Source organism: Micropterus dolomieu, linkage group LG16 (assembly GCF_021292245.1).
Source record: "Micropterus dolomieu isolate WLL.071019.BEF.003 ecotype Adirondacks linkage group LG16, ASM2129224v1, whole genome shotgun sequence".
In the NCBI taxonomy this organism is placed as follows: domain Eukaryota; kingdom Metazoa; phylum Chordata; class Actinopteri; order Centrarchiformes; family Centrarchidae; genus Micropterus; species Micropterus dolomieu.
In genome coordinates this window covers 4,852,839-4,875,162 of record NC_060165.1, presented here as the reverse complement: position 1 = coordinate 4,875,162, position 22,324 = coordinate 4,852,839, and the positions used below count along the sequence as shown (strand labels likewise).

Below are 22,324 nucleotides of genomic sequence, written 5' to 3'. Positions count from 1 at the left end.
AGGTTGTAGTGGTGGGTGCTGTTTGTCCTACCCCTGTTGCTGAAAAAAATCCTAGAGGAAACACTGACTGTCATATGGCCAAACCTTTCTACAGAACATTAGATGAGAGATTTAGGGAGGATGACATATTCTGTGTGTGACATCTCACATGTCGAGAAAAGTCGGAATTGTGTGACATGGGTGTGATAGGAAATCCACTTCAATCCATCGCTGCAATTTCAGAAATGTCAACAGGTGTAAAACCTTTATTAATTGCTGAAATCAACATTTGTTCTACCTGTGGCTCTTCTAGAGGCTGACATTTTTTCAGAAATCCTGTGGGTCACAGGAGCTGGATGGGACAGCAGTGAAAATCCACTCCCCTGCCACCCTCTAGCCTTTTCTGCTATGACAACTCAAATGTCTGTGAACAATGTCTATGTCTATCAGCTTCAATTGGGAACAAGAAACAAGAGTGCTCTAATGCTTGCATGACTAGCAAGATTTTTTCACAGAGCAACACGACATGTATAGTACAGGATGGACAGGCTGGGCAAGCCAGAAATACAACACCTCCAAGAGATATAACTGATCACAACATTAAATGGGGGGGGGGGGGGGGGGGGGGGGGCAACAGGACTCAACATGCCTGTCCTGCATGTTGAGTCCTGCTGCTGCTGAAGATCTAATCTATCACACAGATGTGGTGACTGTGCTACTGACATTCAATTATCCTCCATAGTGACGCCAAGGAAACCATAATTAGCCTCCATCATCCGGAAACGAGGGCTGCATCTGGTAAACGCAGAGCACCCACACTGCTCTTTTGCCATTCTGACGCTTTACTTTGTGAACAAAAGCTGAGGCCAATGTTAAACTGAGTTAAGTCACTTCTAATTTATTGTCATACAGAAACACAAGTCATTAAATTTTAAATTAAGAGGTAGACAGAAATAACAATTTTGCAATCAAATTTGGAGTCAAAACTGTGATGCCTGATCTGACATCACCCATAATGTTGCTATTTCAACATCACCGCCTTAAAAAGCGCAATACTTTGGTCAACTTTCGAGCAGGCATTCAAGCCTTTTTGGCTGTGCTGCTGCTCGCACACATATAATGCTGAGGAATAACGAGGCGGCTTTTAGAGGGGGCGAGAACATGGCAGGCCTGTGCGGAGCTGCTGCGTAGCATGAGGCGAGACGGCCACAGAGATGTGTGGACCATCTTGCCTCTAAGTTTAGCTTGGGCTTCCCTACAGAGCTAAAAGGATGTGCTGAGACAGCTTTTCTGCCACCATGGGGAATGGTGGTGGAGTGGCAGGAAGGAGAGGGTGCATGAGAAAAACTAACACAGACAGATTGCGTTTTACACTTGAATGGAGACTGGGATCAATCTTAGGAAGTTATCTTATTGTCATTTTTTCTGACCAATATTGTGATTGCCAATTTAAATTGTGATTATTTTTAATAAATTAAACTAAAGGCCTGTATCATCCATGTTTACTAGGAATGGGTCACAGTTACCGAATAGTCGTTAAATGAAAAAAAATAAACAAATAGTTGTTTACTAGCAAGCAGTCGTCTTCTTTCATGCATTTGTTGGTGCATTGCTGCGTTTCTTGGCGCACTGCAAAGTAGATCAGTGGAATACTGTGACACCACTGGCTCGTAAAAAAAAACAGAAAAAAAACTTCTACGGCTCCACATCACTACTAGAGGTCAAAAACTTTGCAGGTTACCTTTAAACACTGACTGGCTAGAGCTTTATGACACTGTTTAATTATGTTACTTGATAATTGCACTTTCAAAATTCAAATAATTTTTCAAATTGCAATTTTGATGTAAAAACAATGAATCATTCAGTTCACCTATATTATTACATAACGGTCCAAAAAATGCAACACATCTACATTTCTCTTTCACTTTGAATTCTGGAAAACTATTTTCTGTTGCTACTTTACTAGTGCTTCGTGATGCACCGATACGATACTGATATCAGCTGGTGCTGACTCAAATAGATGGATCGGGTATCAATGACTATGGGACCAATCTATCAAATTCAATTACGCATATACTAAACGATGCGGCAGCACTCCTCTGAACATTTTGCTAGGAGAGCTAACGTAGCATTTTGTTTTACAAAGTTAGGAAGCAATGTTTAGGTCAAGCCTGATGTTGCCTTACACAGTGTTTCCCGCAGGATTGTAAGTGACTAAGTGATTTTAAGAGACTCTTGGGGGTTTCAGGGGAATGCCCCCCCCCAGAAGAAGATTTTGTACATTTTAAAGTTAAATGTATACATCTGATGCAAAATTAAGAGGCCATCTATGAAGAACTTTGCACTATTGCTCTAGTAAACTATTTGATCATAAACCCATTGTAGAGCTAAATGCTGATGAAACAGCAACAAAGTCAACAAATTTATTTCATGTTTAGAAAATACAATTACCCTAACATTTTATTGTTGTTTTATTATTTTGAATGCATACATGTAATGTGTTTTATACTTTCTGTGAATATAATCTAATTAATCTTATCTCCATACTGTGTAGACATCTTATTTTGAAAACCAGACATCGTCACATCTGTATCCTCGCGCTAAATTCATCAAGTCCGACCCAATTTGATAAATTGTGTAATGTTGTATGTGGTTTTCATATCGCGTTAACATGAAGACTTCACAGCCTCTCTTCAGGTCAGACTCTCATACTGCAACACTTGTCTTTGTAAAGAGAGAAAATGACAGGATAAAGTCGCTAACCTGCCTGTCAGCTCGCTCTGGTTTCAGTGGATTTACCATAAAAGTTTGAATACGTGTGCACTCCAAATTAGCTTAATCGCCTTCTCACAAACAAGTGACAGAAACAGACCGTTAACGTTACCGTAGTTGACTCGAAAGAAAAGTGGTTGTCTCCAGTCGGATGCCAAAGTGTGTGAGCTTACAGCAGCGCCCACAAAACACAACGTTAGAGGTCCTCTGACATGTATAGCAATTGTAAGTCACTTTGGAGAAAAGCGTCAGCTAAATGAATAAATGTAAATTATAATGAGATGTGTAAAAATATTTTCGGTTCATTTTGAAACTATGGCGGAACAAATTAGACTGTGGAGGGCCTTGGAAACACTGCTTACACATAAAATAATGATTCTCAGTCTCTTCCTCACAGTGAGGAATACAGCTTATTCATTTTACACTGGATAGTTCATCTGCAGGGGACAGATGTGGATTTAACCAGAGCCAGGATGCCAGTGTGCCATATAGGTGCCCCCCAAAAGAAATTCAACTAAAAAAAACACATTCCCACAATCTTTGAAGTAGCAAAGCAAGTGTCTCAATATCCTGTTTTCATAAGAAATCATATGAAATTACAGAAACATCACGTAATAAAATAAATACAGTAACCTTAGAAGCATTACCAATCACGATATGCGATAGTCAAACCTCAAAACCTACTTAAATGTTACTTAAGATAATGCATTTACAAACAGCATAATGAGCTTTAATTCCTAGATCCCAAACATTACATGATACTACCATGATAATACAAGAGACAAATGAGAAAAACAGAAGCTAAGACCAGCAAAGGAGGGATTTTATTTTTGAGAGTAAATCAGACTGAGGGGGAGGATGTGAAAGAGGGGATATGGAGGAGGCCATTTCATATTTTTATTCCTGTATTTTTCCAGTGTCAAAGCTGCCAGGAGGCGTTTGTTCTTTTCATTGCCAAGTTTTGGTCATTTATAAATCCATACAATCTGTTTCAGCTTCCCCATGTGCTATTCAGACTAGTTTAGCTGCCTTAGAAAAGGTAAGTAGTCTCTCAGTTGTGATTGTGACTGTTCTGAGCTTTTTTTTCTTTCCTACAACTGACTGACAAACAGAAGCCCAGGAAAAATAGCCTTCGTCTGGATATTCAATTGAGGGAAAGCGCTCGCAATTCCTCTAAAGAAAAATTGCTCCCTTTCAGGTCTAGTGACAGGGGGAAGAGGGCCCGGCTCTAAATCCTCAGACACTAAGCGTTAAATAACTTTCTCCATCTCAACCTTCTGTAGAGATAACCTTTGACCCCTAACCAGTCACAGTGGCCCCACTCCTTCTCTTCATTCCCTCCTACCATCTAAAAAGCTGATGATGGCATTTCTAACTGTGGTGATAATTGCAGCCTGTGCATTTTTTCGCCTCTTAATTATGTACCTGTTTTCTGGTGATGCATACAACTAGACAGGCAGCAGTGACAATAACTCTATTTAAACACATTATCCATTTCATGCTAACCACTGATTTTAAGTTGGAACCTCATCTTTTCAGTGAAGCAGCAGGTTTGGCTTCTGTCAATGGAGCTGGTCAGTGAGACATATGGCAACAACTCCCTGTGGGAGGGGGTGGTCACGTGCCTTGAGCTAAAATTGTTTAAGAGCACCATTTCTGAAAATGCATGTTTACACGGTTGATTTGTCATTTTACAACAAAAAGGTTGTATAATGAGATGAAGTTTGAAGTTTCCTTTTGCTACTCACAAAGAGCCAACGTTATATACACAAATAATAAAATTATGTGAAAAAAAATACAACTATTTTGCATGGTGGAGTGCTGAGGAGGAATTTAAGAGTCTCTCAGCCTGGGGGAAGAAGCTGCTCTGGAGTCTGGTGGTACTACAGCAGAAACTTACTATATCTCTTCCCAGAAGGCCGCAGGGTGAACAGGCTGTGAGTGCGGTGAGTACTGTATTTTATGATCCTTTGGGCTCTGCGCCTGCACCTCACCAATATTGCTGTTGCTCGGTACATGGGCACCAATTATCTTCAGAGTGGTTTGCACCTTCTGCCAGGGTGCAAACATTAACTTTTTCTTGAAAAGCAAAATAGTGAATGATTAAACTTTACCATCAACTCAATAGATAACCATTGTTTTTTTGGCTGGTGAGGGAAGCAAATTTACCATCCACTTCCATACTTTAACTGGCTGGTTGCTAGTGCTAACTTTGCACCTTGCTGCTGCAGAGCCTTCTAGTACTGGAATGATGTTGTGATGTGATGTTTCCAGTCAGGATACTTTCTATTGCTCCTCTGTAAAAGCTGACCAGAACTTACCTTTCCTTAAGAAAAACATCTGTTTCTGAGCTTTCTTCACCTGCTCCACCTTCAGTTTGAGACCAACATTTACATTTTAATTGGGAAAACTTACAGCAGAAAACAAAAAACCATAATGGTTTTATTCACGGTCTCTGCAATGATGACTTTGCTGAGACTAGATTGCACTGTGTTCTCCCTCTTGCAGCCACTGCTCACAACCAGATTTGATCTTAAAGGAGCAATTTCTAGGCACTAATTCAATATTCAAAGCACAATTTACATCTATGGTTCATAGGGGAAGCAGAAACGCAATTTTTATGAGGAATGATCCACTAAAACAGAATGCACGATTTCCACTTTGCACTACAAGTGAAATTTCAAACGAAGTCGCTGAGCACCTTTGCGTGCCTTTTATGGAAAAAAGCTCATTTGCACTTTCAAATGAGATTGTAAATCAGGGACACAGATCGTTTACATTCCTCGAGAGAGGAAATGTTTGGATTCAACATGTTGAACTGGTTCAAAGAAAAATATGCGCATGTCCCTTCTGAGTAAGCAACTACACTTCCTTTAACGGCTCTTAGGCTTGGGCAATCTTCTTTATTTTCATATCATGGCTTCTTGAGATCACGGAAGGGCGATCTGATCACGAGGGGGTGGTGTTACGTTGCAGCATCCCAGTGAAATGCCAACATGGAAGAAATAGGCTTATTAGCTTCAAGAGGAACCACCAGAAACATCTGTAAATGCACAGTACAGTGTTTCCACAGATGAATTACTAGCTGCGTAAATCGCTTCCTGTGTGAAAAGGCATTTACCGTGTGGTGCCGCCGCACGCGGGGGGAGTGCACTAGATATCGACTAGCAGCTTTGTACAGCGTGGTAACCTCGACAACCCAGCTGTATTCTAAGGTTAGAAGATCATCCCTTCAATCGTCGACAGCCAAGAACAAGCTACACTACAATCCACCAGATTCCAACCTAAGAGAGGAGCAACTTTAACCCAACACTGTATACGCATACAGGAAAATAAACTCAATGTACGATGAAGCCACTACTGTCAGACATATCGTTCAATAACAGGTATATGTGCGGCCAAAAAGTCATATTGTGAATGCTGTGGCACCTCTCTAAATCCGTGGCAGTTTACCTTTTGAAAACACTTTAAGTTTTAATCAGCTGTGGAGTATTTACTGCCATTCCTGTACTACAGAGGTCAACTGCGTAAAAATCAAACTTTCTGAGACCCATTATACCGTGACATTGGCTTAGGGCTGGACAATAAACCAATAATGAGAATTATCGCAACATAATTTTCCTCAATACCAATATTATAATTGTTCAATATATCGTCAATAAATATTTGGTTTAATTCATATGAATCACAAATAAATTAGCACCTAATTTTTCTATTATAATATTTATTTTGTTGAGGAAAAGGGACTGAAAAAAGACTTACTAATCATATTTGTTTACAACTTTTTTTCCCCCTCAGATTTAAGTGATCCACTGTTTGGCATCAAGTGTTTGTCCCATTCTGACCATAAAGAAAAGTTGAACCACGTAATTAACCATCTGGTTTCTTGATTTTTCAGTCAGGAGCAAAAATCAGCCTTTAAACTTGAAAGAAATAACGATGACATTTATGGTGATAATTATCAATATCAAATGATATGAAATGTTTTTATCGTGATAACATTTTTGGCCATATCGCCCAGCCCTACATTGGCTGCATTTTTACCTCTTTCAATCTCTGCTGTCTGTGCATTATACTTCAGCTGACAATAACCAGGCACCTTTTCCTTCCTGTGCTTTTGGATTTGTGTCCCTGTATGCAATGTCAAGCACTATATCAGCCTCCAACACTAAATCCACACTGACAAGTCTATGTCCCAGTCAGGTCGAGCAGTGACACCCACAAAAACAAACAAAAGACGGAATCACTAACAATTACTTGTGGCAAAGGAGCAAAGAATAAAAGGTAAATATATTGCCATTATTTGCGAGGACCCTCCCACTGAAAAACCTGATCCTTCCCAAGTGACAAAGAAGAAAGATCTTCAACAGTCAGCTCGGACTAACAGCAAGACGACTGCGTCAGTCTACACCTGAATTATATGGTTATAGTTCCAAAGAGAGGAAGCGTTAGAGTTGGGCCAGTACAAAAAATGTTCAGGAGAATTGTAGTAACATTTCCCATCATCCCTAGTGTTGGACTGAGTACTCTGTTAAGTTTGCTCTGTTAAGTTGCAAAATGCAAATGACACTTTTTCTTAGTGGTTGTAAGGTGTCTGTTCAGAACATAATGGTACCTGTCACTTTTGTTCTAGTTTACATTACCTATTGGCTGCTATACTTCCTACCTCCCCTGTGCTGAACGTTATTATAGGGTTCACATTGCTGTTCACTAACTTCAGTCGGTCGCATAAAATCAAACCGGAATAAATCCTCTAGGCCATACAGCTTTCATAGAGAAAATGTGCACATGACAGCGTCTTGTAAGCATATTAAGCATGCTGAACTAGTGTTTGAGCCAGTCTGTCCCAAATGAAGCCATATGCACCTAACTGCCAAACAACATTAACTCAAATCATCATTTTCAGAGACCTGCTTTCAACCTTGGTTGGGAGGGGTGTTAAATGACCATATATTTTGGCCAATTTAGATAACATTATGCGGGTGTACCATCATTGTTTTGGTTGCGAAATGGTGTTATCTTTACCTGCAGTATTTAACTTAGAAAAGGTACTCATAATCTCAAAAAGAAAACAGGCTAAGAAAGAAGAAAAACAAGCCAACTATCATTCTGGCAACTTACTATTTTTATTAAACAGAGCTCTTACTGGTGGTTAGATCAGGGCATCTAATAACGAGGCTGTGTTGAGTATGCAAAACCTAACACAATCTACCATTACAAAAGAGCCATGGCATGTATTGGTGCATACATGCTGCGTAGTCAGGTACACCTGTGTTCACCTGAGAAGGACAAAAAGGTGAATATACAGCCTCAGGCTTGTTATTAATATAATGTTAACAATCAACCATTCATACTCTATCCTCCTTTAAGATGGTGCCTTGGGTTTAAATAGGTTACAATTCCAAGTTAGCTAAAGAGAAGAACATTAAAGTAAGTTCTTGCCATGCTAGCTTGTGTGTTTAGCTTCGAATGCTGAGATGAATGATTTTCAGCCAGTGCCATTTATTTCTGGAGTCATGATGGGATAAATAGGATTTAAACAAGTCATTTGTTTATCTTGACTCACGACATTTTAAATCCAAACATAAGAAAACAACGATATCAGATGGCAGAAACGACGAATGCTAAATGACAAATTGAAAGATAACGTTAACTTACTGACAATCCCAACAAAGTAAAAGGTTAGCTAGCTGAGGGGTCTGCAAAATGTCATAAGGAACGGATATGGTTTTCAAGAAGAGGGCGGATTTTTTGTAATCTTTTCTGTGTTTTTTTTTTTTTACATTCATGGCTGTTAACATTATATGATTGTGACCGCCGGCTGGACACCACAGCTTAATATAACGTTACACATAAAACGTTACGCTTGACCCCAATTTTACATCAGCTAAACTGGCAGCCAGCACCAACGCTGGTTGCCAGTTTAGCAACAAAGCTACCGTCGTATGACTGTGAGAATGTATTAACATTACTTTCCCATAACGGACCACACAGAGCTTACAATCTTGTTTACTAGCTGCACGGCATCACTACCACGGAAGGCACCAGCTAGCTTAGCGTTAACATTAACACGAACATCTGCCCAGGCAGCGTTTCCTTGCTATGCAGCAGGAGGAGGGGGGCTAGCGTTAGCACCTTTAGCATCGTTAGCTACCTGCCACCCCCCACCGGTGGTTTTACAGGGGGCATCGGAGTTTCCAAAAGAAAGCACGGTAAAATCACACAGCCGCCCACACACAAACGGGTGTAATATGTTTTGTGTATGTTTGCGTGTCCGTGCGAAGGCATGAAGTCCAAGGACCATACCTCGGGGTGGAGAATAGGGACGCAGCCAGCTTCTTTCTCATATTCCTCCATAGCGTCGGCCATCTTGGTGGTGATGTACGCTGAGCATTGTGGGAAAGAAGAGGTTGTGTAGGGGGGGAAAACAAACAGGAGGAAAGAAGAGCTGTCAAAAAAACACAGATGAAGGACAGGCCATTTCACACAGAAGGTCACATAATCATGTCACAACCAGTGACTGGGAGATATGAATAGACAGCAAAAGACACATATTATCAGATACATTATTTGCAAACACTACCTCTAAGGTTTTATTTATGAAGACCCTGCTGTTTGTGGCTTGGAGTTAATGGACAGGTGAAGATAATATGGAAAAGATATCTTCCCCAGACTTTCTGAAGCCTCGTGTCACGACCTCAAACCCTGCATTAGTAAGTATCTAAAGAGTTTAACAAAGATGGTGGTTTGTTTCTCATATTTCAGAAAACAAACGTGTGTTGTATTCCACTTCCTCTTAGCCTACACTGTGTCCTCAGCAGGACTTGAGAGAGGTTAGGTGTAACTAAAACTATCCAGTCATTATAACGAGTCAGAAATATTAGCATGCCAAATACAATGCCCGGATTACCCACAGGGCGGATGGGACCACTACACTGGGGCCCACTGATCATCAAGGGCCCAAGAACTGATCTACATAATAAACATTTCTTCAATACATAGCCTGCACATCAGGGTACTTCAAGGTGACAGGGTACATGGACAGCTACAGAGAAGGCAAGAGGAGGACCGAAAGGGGCCCATACTTAGGTGTCATTTACACTGCGGACGCTAGGGACATGTCCCCACCACTTTCTGAAATGGCTAATTTAGTCCCCACCACTTTCTTAAAGCATAATTTGTTAAATAAAAATGAAAATGCCTTTAGAAAGGTTTATTTGCACATTGAGAAAACATGCAATGCAAATAAAACATAGAGTATGTACACTGTCCAAAAAATGTAACTTAAGCTAAAATAAAACAAGCTACTGATTATAAAATGATCCAAAAACGTGCATGAGCAAATCAGTAACTTTAACACCTTCTTGACACAGTTTCTTTTTGGCCAAGTTTTTTGTTCTCTCCCTGTGAACATGACAAAAGAGGAGGGAAGACTCAATTCTGCCTACATATGTGTTGCCTCTGCAGGGACGATATTACAAAAGAAAAGTTAATCTACAGGAGAAACTGACCTGAAAACAACACAGAATGCATGAGAGCTGCACTGATTTATATTCTATTATATTTATCTATTTTGAAATTACACCTGCCACCTGAATTTTGTGTTTCCTTCTACATAAATAAAAAACATTTCCACCATAAATTGGTGCAGAAACTTTCACCAGAATGCAAGAAATTAAGTGTTTAAAGATCAAAATTTCCTGGGGGACATCATATATCTCAGCATTGGGGATATCTTTAAAACACTGTTTAAGGATCTTTTTGTCTCGTTCTTGTGAACCTAATATCGCTAATGTCTCGTGAGCTAAGTGTCTCTTCACACCTACACATCCCTAGTCTGAGCCCCTATGTCTCCACCACTTTTCAACACAAAGTGGCGCCCTTGGGCCCATAATACAGTTTTCCGCCTGGGTTAGTTGGTTAGTTGGTTTTCACAGCAGACTCAACCAAACAGACTCTACAGTAAACAGTGTTGTCTTTCACCCTCTATTTTTAGGTGTACTGTGTAGGGATACGTGAGTACACCATTGTCTGTATATATACCTGTTCAAATAACTTAATTATCTAAATATTGGAAGGGGTCAGGGCTAAACCGAATGTGGGCTAGACCAGTTGATAATTTAAGCCGGAAATTGAAATAGAAATCTATTTACTAAACAGCCTCAGAATTGAGCTTCAAAACAATGTTTTTGATCAAGTTTCCTTTATTTTTTCTTCAAGTTAAAATTTTTATTTATTTTAAATAGAACTGATCCGAACCACAAGTTGAATAGGCCTGGTGTATGGTTTATCACCCATCGTAATTTCATTCTGTCTTATGATCATTCCAGGGCCATGCTGATTTCATTTTTAAGAAAAAGCTTTAGCCCTCAAAGTATGTCTTTGAAATCTTTTTGTTGTTGTTGTTGAACTGTTCAACTGTAATTATTTTCAAGCTTTAACACACCATTTAAAATATGTTGTTCCTAGTGGCCAGACACAACATATTCAAATACACAAGTGTGTCTGTTCACTTTTGCATACAATAACAAGGACAAGATTCCCTTTACAGAGATTTGAGTAATTCAGTCTCTGCCATCAACACATCATCCTTTCAAACATGTATTATTAACAGCTTATTATGCAGGTATTGTTCATTTCTTTCAAATCTGGAAAGCTTCAGAGCAATTGCATGAGTTGAGAATGCAAATTCATACAGTATGTACAGTGTACTAATTAAATGTGGATAGGTTACATAGTGTACTATGTACTTGTACAGTTTGTGGATGTATGTATGGAAGGTAAGGTCATCAGGTTTAGGCTGAAGCTGTCTGTAGCAATATATTTTGGGACAAAATGTTCCTATATTTATTTATATTTATGTCACAAAACATTCACTGTTAGAATAGGCCCACAAATAACCATGGGACAATAAAACCCTCCAAAGAAAGGTATACTGATTCAGTGATGTAGGTAAGACAAAAGTTCCACAAGACAGGATTACGTCTGGACTGCAGGGAGTCTTTAAATGGAAAGTTCATGCACTAAAACCAAACAAAACATAACAATTTAATGAACAATAAATGAATATAACATGTTGGTATTTTTCTGATAAGAGTATAGAATTGGATAGAATACAAAAAATCAAATCCAAGAAAAAATTGGCCATGTTCTACAGAGTAAATGGTCATGAGGAGACTTCCATAATTACAGACATGGAGGACTGATGATGTTTGACATTTCTTGAGAAGGCCAGAAACAGCCAATGGAAAGCATGGACCACATCATAATTTGTGCCTCTAGATATTTTCCATGCAATATCACATACACATCTCTAAAAAACTTAAACCTCCATCAACCACTGGATGTCACTCTTTACCAAAGCATGAATGCATGCATTTGCCTGATTGCATAAACTGTAGTCATTTCTATTCAGTTTGTATTACATATTTTACATTGTGCGTCCAGCATTATCATATGAGCTAATAAAAATATCAAGAATTTCTATGATGAGGTCATACCACATACCACCTAGAGCCTATTGTAGCAAGTTTACAACAATGACTCTCAGAAGCATGCTAACTAGTGACGTACATAAATAAATGATCTCTATTAAATTTAAGTGTTCAGATGAACATCGTGTACAGCCTGAACTGATCACATGTTTTCAATGCTCTGTCCAGCCAGGCACATCAGAGGATCACCGAGCAGAAACAACGGAGAGCGGAGAGAGAGAGAGAGAGAGAGAGAGAGAGAGAGAGAGAGAGAGAGAGAGAGAGAGAGAGAGAGAGCGTCAAGTTATCCCGTTAAATGCCAGAGACAGGATATTGAGCGAATGGTCTTCAAAATAAAGTAAGGACCACAGCATTCGCTCAAAACTTTTCACCATATCAATAGAAAAACCTTATACTGCCATTATTAATACTACAACCAATTCTAAAAAATAATATTTTATTTTTACTTTTATTCATATACAACATTAAGCACAAACTGTGCAATGCAGGTAGAAAGGGTTTAATAAATAATGGCAAAATACTACTGTATGCAGTTATGCTCAGCCACAGTAATATCAATATAAGCAATACGAAAAGTCAAACACACAAAAGGAAACTTGTCTGTGGACAGTGAAAAGATTTATAAAGGCAGCTGAAAAAACATTGTCTGAAACCTAACTTTTTTGTGTGTAATTTAAGACATAAGACTTTATTTATTTAAGCCATCATAATAAAAGAAAACCAGTCTACGTCAGACAAATAATTTATTCAATTAAATACGAATGAAAAGCATCAAATGAAATCATTATATAACTAGAATACAGTTATTGTATGAACAGAAGAACGTTTTGCGGTCTTTAAATTAAAGTTTTCTTTAGCTCTTAGTTTGAAATGTATAACCGGAAATGTGCTTGGTAGCTTTGACTTTTGTCCACTCAAACCCATGACAGAATCTTACAGGCGGGCTAATAGCTAACAAGTTGACTGAATGTCGGCGGTATACAGACAGTAGAAAGCATACCAGTTATTGTGAAGTCTATTATCTACTGCCCCAACTTAATATAGGACCAACATGACACCGCTGGCCTGAGGAGGACGCGAGCCATCACCAGCCGAGGCAGTGAACATCTAGTAATAAACATTAAAACATCGTCAGCTAACAGTTAGCATAACGTTACAGACAAACGTCTCCGAGGACTGCCTGAAGATTTACAGGCTAATGAGAGAGCCCCAACGAAGCAAAGGTAAGTGCCGCGCAAAGAAAACAACTAAAACACGAAATCATGCTGTTTTCCAACACATGCTAATGTTGATTAAACGCAGCTAGCTTAATTGCTAATTTGCTGTGTGTGTCTGTGGCGAGTTGACAGCCGTGACTCTGCAGTCGAGCAGTGCGTACTATTATGTAATAAACCAGGGTAAGCCGTAGCTGAGATGCTGAGATGCAGGTCTAACATCGTCTCCATCTCCAGACGCTTCCCCTAACTACCGGTTCACGTCTTTGCGCTCATTGTCCAGTCTGAACATTTTGAGTAATGGTCTTTATTTAGTGTGCGGCGTTAGCTTGGTTGCAGTCGTGCAGTCAGGACGCGGCGTGCTGAGCAGCAAAGTGAGTGAAGGCATGCTTAACTAACGTTTTCTGCAAGCAGACTGTATCTGGAAGATTTATGGAGGAAGAAGAAGCTATGTATTTAATATCTGTTTGGCTTTGATTTCAGGAATGGTCGGCAACTAACGGTTATTTTAATTGTCGATTAATCCATTAACTTACTCGTTCGGTCTGTAAAATGTCGATCACTGTTTCCGAAAGCCCGAGATGCCCTCTTCAAATGTCTTGTTTTGTCCACAACCCAAATATAATCTGTTCACTGTCATAGAGGAGTAAAGAAACCAGGAAACATTCACATTTAAAAAGCAGGAGTCAAAGAAGTTTAACTTATTAACGTTATTCCTAAACAATTACTCAAACTGATTAATCAATTATCAAAATAGTTGGTGATTAATTTAATAGTTGACAGCTCTGGTCGGCAGTGCCTGACCCCTTCTGCTGTCTACATACCCCCACCCCCCTATCATCCTCAAACATATGATCCTGCTGCAGTGTTGCATGTCAGCCTCCTTAGCCCTGGTGCTCTGTTACCACTTTCACCTGACAGGAGCCAGGAGCAGAAACAGGACACAGACCGGCAGTGAGAACTGTTCCTAATTGTGTCAGACAACTGATGCATCCGGCAGATCCTGGCCTGTTACCACATATCTGATATCAGCCTGCTATGTTATCCCCCTAGTTTTCATGGAACTTGATCCTTTTCTCCTCCTTGTATGTTGTTGCATGATTTGTACATTGTGTAGATCCTAAACTAGGTTTTATAGCAGAAAGCTAGTTCTTTCTTGGCCTCAAATATCAGCATTCCTAACCTACTCAAAGGTTACTGAATTGCTAAGTGGTTAGTAGGTTAGGAATGCTATTTTTGGCATGACACTGATGCAGATATAAAGAAACTGTAGATTTCAGATGTGGTATGTGGGCCCTAAACTCTGGCCATTGCAACTGCATGTACTGTGTAATAAGTCTAGATCATAGGAATTGAGCTAACTTGTAATTTCTCTCTTTATTTATTTGAAAGGGGACAGTGTACATTAATCAACATTAAAACAATGTAAATGTACCCGAGTTCGCTAAAAAGGGCAAATTTTCATCGGTAGTCCCCCAGCCAGGTGTAAAAAAGGCAGCCGTAAAATTGGCTGCCGGTGATTAGATTCTATGATGAAAACACCAGTCAGTTTATTCTGTGTGCCAGCTCAGGTTATACAGTATTTCAATGTTTTCCATCCTGCGCTCATTTGCATGTAAATCCCAGACTTTCCGTGCCAAACCTTTGCTGAGGTTAGGCTCGCAATCTGGGGTCACAAGAACCACCATGTTATTTGCCAGCCAAATGGAGTTTCCATTCTGCCCCAGCTTGTTGTCTGCACTCCCCTGGTAGACACACGTTTCTCTAAATTTGAATGCAGGATCTATTTTGGGAGCTGCAGCAGTTTATCAATACTAACATGCAAAGGGAAACAGCAATAGATCATTTTAATTTGGCTGGAAAGGGAAACTGAAAAGGTTTCCAACAGGGCAACACAATCAGTATTACTGTATTAAATATGGATGTCCTTTGTAGATCAGTCTGGTTTGGGGCTGCACTTAACAAATATTTTCATTATGTATTAATCTGCCTCTGATTTATCTGATTATTTTCTCAATTAATTTAAATAATTCTGTAAATTGTCACTGTGAAATATGCCCATTACAATTGACCCTTTGCTAAGCCCCGCCCCCTTAGTTACTGTTGCTAAGTCCGACAAACTGTCGGCGCTTCCACTGTCTATTAGTGCACTCCCCAGAGAAATATTGTCAAATTATTTAGAAAAAGTGATCTCAGAAAGGCAGACAGACAGTTTTTCAGTTGCATTATACATTTGAAGGTTGTAGTCAGGCTGTCTAACTGACTCAAACTGACGTGAAAAAAATGAAAGACAGAAGCTAAAGCCTACCGATCACACAGTACAAGTGAACCACCGCATCCCCCGACGAGTTAGACAAAAGACAATGATATGAATGCTCAACACTGTTCCTGTAAAGCTGGGTAGACACCTATTAATTATTACAATCATTAAAAAGCAGAACAGCCAGCTGTGTAATCGGGGTGTGGCTTAGTGAAGGGTAAATTTCAAAGAGCCAGAATTTCTGGTGTTTTCGCTCGAAACATGACTGAAATGATGAAACTATTATCATTAACAGTTACAGATTAGTTTTCTGGGTTACACTATTTGGATAGTCCGCCTACAGACAGTTTAGTAGAGTATTTAGAGTATTTATAACTTTTCAACAATTTATTAGTTGAGATTCAACAATTCAAACCGTTTTCTGGTTTCGGTTAGGTTTAGGCACAAAAAAACCCTCATCTTGATTAGGGTATGTTCGAGAACTGTAACATATTGATAATCTGTTAAACATCTACAGACAAAGTAAAACAGTTAAAATGTAACAAATGCTCTATAAACCATCTGTAGGCAGACTATCGAAATAAAGTGTTACCGTTTTCTTTTGATCGACTTAGAAATTAATTGACTAATAGTTTCAGATCTAGCATTGTTATTTGTATAAAAGTGAAAATTTCCAGTATAAATACAGAAGTTTCAAAATTGTTAATAGGGCGGCACATCATGTGGTCTCTGCTCAGTATATCTTGAAGATGTTATTCTGGGTAAAGGGGTTTTCTTGGGGAGTTTTTCCTTGTCTGAATCGAGGGTCTAAGGATGGAGGGTGTCATGTGCTGTACAGATCGTAAAGCACCTTGAGGTAGATTTGGTATATTGGGCTGTATAAATAAAATTGACTTGACTTAAGGTCAGACTGTGTAGCTTACATGAAACACTGCAGCACTTTGGCTGCTTTTAAAGAAAGTGAATATTAACCAACAGCTTGCCATTTTATGAGTTAGAATCTGAGCGAAATTGTTACAGTTGTGATATCTATTAGAAAGTCTTAATGGAGAACTGGCTATAGAAAATAGGCCTTTAGTGGAACATTTACCCTGAGATGCACAGTTATGTTTATGAAGCTGATTAATTATGCCAAGTGCCTGACTAGAGGACTAACTGGTCACTGGGAGGGAGGCTGTTTCTTTGGGTACTAGCCATTTAACAAAGTGTTCTAGGTGTTATAATCCCGCTTTATATAAATAATTACATTACAATACATGCATACAATTATAAGCATGGACAAATCAATCTTTTAGCTGTGAAACAGAATACTGTACACCCACACTACAGCTGTTTTTTCAGAGCTGAAGGGCAGAGTCTTGTGTCCACAGTAACTCTTTATGTTTGCACATGCATGAGAAATCAGATAATGTGGGTAAAATTTCAAGGACAAAATCTGGCAACAAGGTTAGACTGATTTTTATTTTATTTTAGACTCATTTTTCTAATAAATTGTTTACTGAGCATGGAAGGTCTTTGTTAACACCACCTCTGTCCTGTATACATACTGTAAGTTACATCCTGATAATTATATGTCAGTTTTCAGAGGACTCTGACAACTAATTGTTAAATAAATAAAGGTGGTGACCATGGAGCTAAGGTTAATGAAGTAATTTAGGGATGCAAAATAGTCCTTTTAAGCAAATGTTTCTTTTGGATTTTAATGTACAAATTAAATGCTTAGCAATTATCCAGAAAAAAACGATGCATCAAGCTGCATCGATAATCGTTTGATAATTGCATCACAGCCGTCATAATCGAATCAAATCGTGAGGTGACAAGAGATTCCCACCCTAGTATTATAGTGTACGCCGTCAACATAGGCGGGCGACGCTGCGTGAAATTGCCTGACATCATCTTCAGCACGACAATGCGATAACGCCCATCACTCTTCCAGCTGTCGGTAAACAACGCACACATACAGGAGTGTTAGCTGTAGCCTTTATTCACTGACAAACTGTAAGCTACACTGCACATTTACTGCTAAACTTCTTCTTTTCCACTTCTCCTCTGCATTCACCTGCCGCTCCCTCTCTCTCGCTCAACCACACTCTCACCACGCTCACCAAAATGAGTGACTTGATGGCAAGTCCGAGCGGTGGGATAATGCTACAGAACTAGTAAAAAAGTAAAACGCCTCTGCCCCTGTTTGGGAGTATTTTGGGGTTAGTCCCAATGATAAAGGTAAGCCAGCCAACAGGACGAAGCTGTGTGCATCATCTGTTCCCAACCCAACCCAACAAGAGTCATCGGGTTCTCCATCAAGATCTATTCATTGTTCTACAACTGAACCGTTGCTAAAAAAAAACGAACCTTCCATTGGCAGAATTGTTACACCCGTAATGTAGTATGATTTGGCCATTGTTGTACGTGCTTACAGATAGCCAGAGCACAGGGAGTGCTTATCTGAGCTGATATCAATAGAGGGTAAAAGCTTAAAAGCCCTGTGAAGGAAAGTGTGCATACAGGCCTTCACAGCGGCCACATTATGAAACAATAAAACAACCTCAGTCCCTCACTGAGCAAATATTCACCTGTCAGTTCGGCGCAAGTCCCATAAAAGCCTGGCCTCTTTCCGCCTCCAGGCTGGAACACTATTAGGAGCTATAACAAATGCTGGGTAGCTCATAAAGTTATTGAAATGCCAAAGCCAGTGCATCAGTGCGATGTAATGTTCCCAGCTGGGACACTCAGGCCACTGGCGGTGGTTTGGCTGATTGGATGCATTTGCTCTGACAAATGCCAGATGTGCTCAAGAAGTGAGGTAGTTGCCTCTCTCTTCTTGTCAGTGTGGTTTTATCCAACAGTGGCGTACAAATCAGGTTACATGTTGGCCCACTTTTCCTTAGCATGTAGTTCAGCAGCCTTTATCAGCATCTGTGAGGGGGTTAGCGAAAACAGCTTTTTATTCCAATGGAACATTTTTATTGTGTACCTTTTTTTTGGTTTCAAAACTGAACAAGTCCTCAGCGGTGAAAGGGTTTTAGTTAAGTGTGGTTTCCTGTGTCGACCTTGCACCAGGTCCTCTGCTGTGAAGGATCTGTCATTTGATAAAGTGGCGTGGGCGTGTGAAGCCATTTATTAATGTCCTAGCTTATTAGCTTCAGTGTCCACCCTCGTAAGGCCCCCAGAGCACAGCTTCGCAGGTAGGGGAACCTTACTACTGCCAACCTGAGCTGCAGCTTCCTCCTGTATCACAGAACGATCTGCTGATTTCAAAGATACACATACACACTACTTTTGCCTTAATGAATATGCAATTTGGGGCGTTTCAATTTTATTGTGCAGAGTAATGTCAGGGTATGCAAATACATTTATTTAATCTGATCTAACAAGCCTAAAAGCAATTTCATGTGAGTGCAACAGCATCTGTATTTAATACATTTGAAAGGAAGGTGCAAACCGCCAAGTGTTGCGCAGAGATGGCTGCTGTTATCGCTGCGAGAAGGAGACAAAGCCGTAATGAAAGAAGACGTAGAGAAATTAAAAATATTAGATAATATTATTCTATATAGAAATAAAATTATTTTCTATTATTTATTGAACTATATGAATTGAATTGTCTTTTTGTATTTTAGCGACCGGGCATGGTGCGGACGGTCGGTGAGTTTTTAAAATGAAAAACATCAAGATGCCTTCCTTATCCTCAGAAAACCATTGTGTCTGAGCTCATGAGCTGACTGATGAAAGCTTGGCTGGGAGTGTAGGTGTAACCTTTGACCACACCTTGCATTGTACTGAGATCGTTTCAGCCGTGCCACAGTATATTTACAAGAAGAGACAAAACAAACATCCTGGATAAAACCTTTGACACGTGGTGCAAATGATTACCACTGAAGTAGGCTTTTGTGTGAGACAGAAGTTGAATGACAACAACCCACTGTTGGAGCTTTTTGAAAGGATCAGGGAAGTACGCCCTTGTGTTGTTTGAACACAATGGAAACAGAGACACTGGAGTATGCCTTTTTTTTGCTCTGTTACTCAGCTTATGTGCCTTGGGCAACATTTTTTAAAGTGTTTTAGTAGTAGTAATATTATTTCCTGCAGGAACAAAGGCAGCTTACAAGTAGTAAACAAAAAGAAAAAAGATCTGAAAAGGATGTTTGATTGGGAATGCAGGACCAGGTAATTCAGTGACTGAACAAGCTGCTGATTCCCAGTGCTCTTGATGTTTTAGGCCCCATCCACACTACTACTACGTTTTGGTTTTAAAACAGAGACCCTTTGCTACTTTTGCACCTCCTGTCCAGACTAAAACGGTGAAAATGAAGATCTAAAACGGACAAGTTTGCAAACGCTGCCGAACCCATTTTTCGTTTCAAAACTCCGGAGAGTGTTTCAGTGCGGACGGGCAAAATCTGAGGACTTTAGAAACAATGACGCAGACGCTCACGTTTGGCTCTCTGATTGGGTCTCATAAGTCATGCAAAGTAGAAACACGATGCTACTGACAGAGTTTTTGAAAGGGTATTTTTATTAGTAATATTTTATACTGTGCAAATAACACTTATAGCCTACACTTGCACTGTGCATGTCGCTGGATTTACTTTGCAAAGACTCCCAGTCTGTTTTCCGTCGCCACAGCCGCTTTTAACTCCCGTATTACATTCAGTAACAGTCCCAGCTCGATATTGGTCCATGCAAAATAAAATCTTGTGTGGTTCTTCATCTGTATTTCTTTATTCTTTCGCCAAATCTTCTGTAACTACGGAATGGACCATCTGCTTCATGTTTACACCGGCATGCGTATGCCCAGTGTACGTGAACGGCCACTAGATGTGCGTTTTTAGTCATTTTAATATTTATAGAGATCAACTAAAATGGAGTAGTGTAAATGGAGCCTTAAGCTTGATTTATACTTCTGCGTAGGGTAAAACGAGTCATTTCGCTCGGGTTGTGACGGTCAAATATATTGATCCACCGTGTTACAGCCGCCGTTTTGGCCGCTAGTTAGTTACTACAAAGCATGGGTCACTTCCAGTCGGCTTGGAGGCATTGTGGGGCTACCCAGCCGACCAATCACAGTGCTCAAGGTCAGCGTCCACGTGTAATTACATTTTTGAGGAGGTGCACGTCAGCCTCTACGTAGCCTACGTAGTCACCTATGCCGTCGATTCGACGCAGAAGTATAAATTACACTTTAGTTACACTCGCAGTGGGTCATTACATTCTTGTTCCCACAGCTTGTCTTCTTTCTCTCTATATTTTAAAACAAGGCACAACCATTGTATGTGTCAGACAACTGTAAGAGCTTGCTAAATATGGCCAACAGCAAAATTTTTCCATATGCACCCACTGTCAGCTGCTTGCTGAAAACACCGGGATAAATAGAGGGAAGATGGCGACGGGGGTGACTGCTCTTTTAGGACTATTTCCTATCTCCATTTTAAAGCTACTTTGTCACATTTGTCATGCACAGACATACATCCACACCTCTAATATCCACATTATTAAAACCCAGACACGATCTGGCCATGTTACAGTGACACTCTCTACTTTGCTTTGTTGTTAAGCTGAAGGAGTTAGCAGGTGTTGTACATGCTATGCTTTCTATCCAGACTCCTGCGCACAGCTGCAGCTCTTTGAGCGATGCAAAGTGCATTGCTTTTGATGATCCTGCTTGATACAGAAGGATGGCAATGCTTTGTTTTGCTGAGCTCATGCTTGGAGAGTATGTATAATGTTCAGCAAGAACACAATTTCATATCTTACCAAACAGTTTGCACCCACTATTATAGTCCACAAAACTGCACCAGCTTTTAGCTCCATTGTCAGATCTTTATTATCTGGTCTATGTGCTGTACATCTCCTCTGTTCTGTTGGCAGACGTCTTCAAAATCTCCACAGGTCCGGCTGTAATAATCCCTCTGTGTAAAGCTGCAGTCTCAGGGGAAAGGGACAGTGGCTGTGACACAAACTCACATACTTCTGTCATTTGCATTAGCCTATTCACACAGAATTTCCACTCGGGGTGTCACATCTCTCAACTTGCAGATCTTTCTAAGTAACGTCCTGAGGCGCAGATGAGTGAGTCCACAAGTTTGGGGCCTTTGTCACTGTCTTCGTTCTCATTAATCCCCTTAAAGATGACTTTTCATTGCAGCAGTGTTATCTCCTCACGTGGTCACTGCTTGTGCACCACCCAGCAAGGTCAGACGAGCTTCACGAGTCTCTCATTCAAAAGCTCATTCGCAGGCAACATTTTATAAGATCTAGGAAAGTGCTGAGAGAGGTAGTTTAGTTGGAATTTGATGCTAGCCACAGGAGGGAGTGAAACTGTAAACACCAAAAAGCAATAGAGACCTGTAATAAACACAATTAACAAAGTCTTCTTAAGGTGTGCGCGATATGTATCAGCTATGATAATAGCTTAATTGTTGTTTTAACAATGTGTGAGCAGACCAGCCTTGCAATCTACGTCGTTGGATATAATCTCTAGACGTGGATCAACAAACTGGTGGTTTGGCTTTGAAAAAACAGATGTTGCTCAAAAGACGTCAATCTGCAAACTTGTGTCAAAAATCGGTTGCTGTTAAAGACCACAAACTAACCACTGCACGTAACAT

The 22,324-nt window shown here is 40.0% G+C and overlaps 2 protein-coding genes across 9 annotated transcripts in view; one reads left to right on the top strand and one right to left on the bottom strand.

Moving 5' to 3' along the window:
- zdhhc17 (zinc finger DHHC-type palmitoyltransferase 17) overlaps positions 1-9,163 on the bottom strand; it is a 33,197-nt gene extending 24,034 nt beyond the window's left edge. The window contains exon 1 of the mRNA XM_046071721.1: positions 9,058-9,163. Coding sequence (XP_045927677.1) covers positions 9,058-9,120 — 63 coding nt within the window. The 5' untranslated portion in view covers positions 9,121-9,163. The remainder of the gene's footprint in view (positions 1-9,057) is intronic.
- Positions 9,164-13,145: 3,982 nt separating this feature from the next.
- The window catches only part of osbpl8 (oxysterol binding protein-like 8), an 89,984-nt gene continuing 80,805 nt past the window's right edge, over positions 13,146-22,324 (top strand). For 6 of the 8 annotated variants that reach the window (XM_046071710.1, XM_046071703.1, XM_046071705.1 and 3 more), the window contains exon 1: positions 13,147-13,468. The gene's annotated coding sequence lies outside the window, so the exon portion shown is untranslated. Of the gene's footprint in view, positions 13,469-13,799; positions 13,834-22,324 lie in introns of those variants that run through there. The other 2 variants (XM_046071704.1, XM_046071707.1) reach the window with 2 other exon arrangements.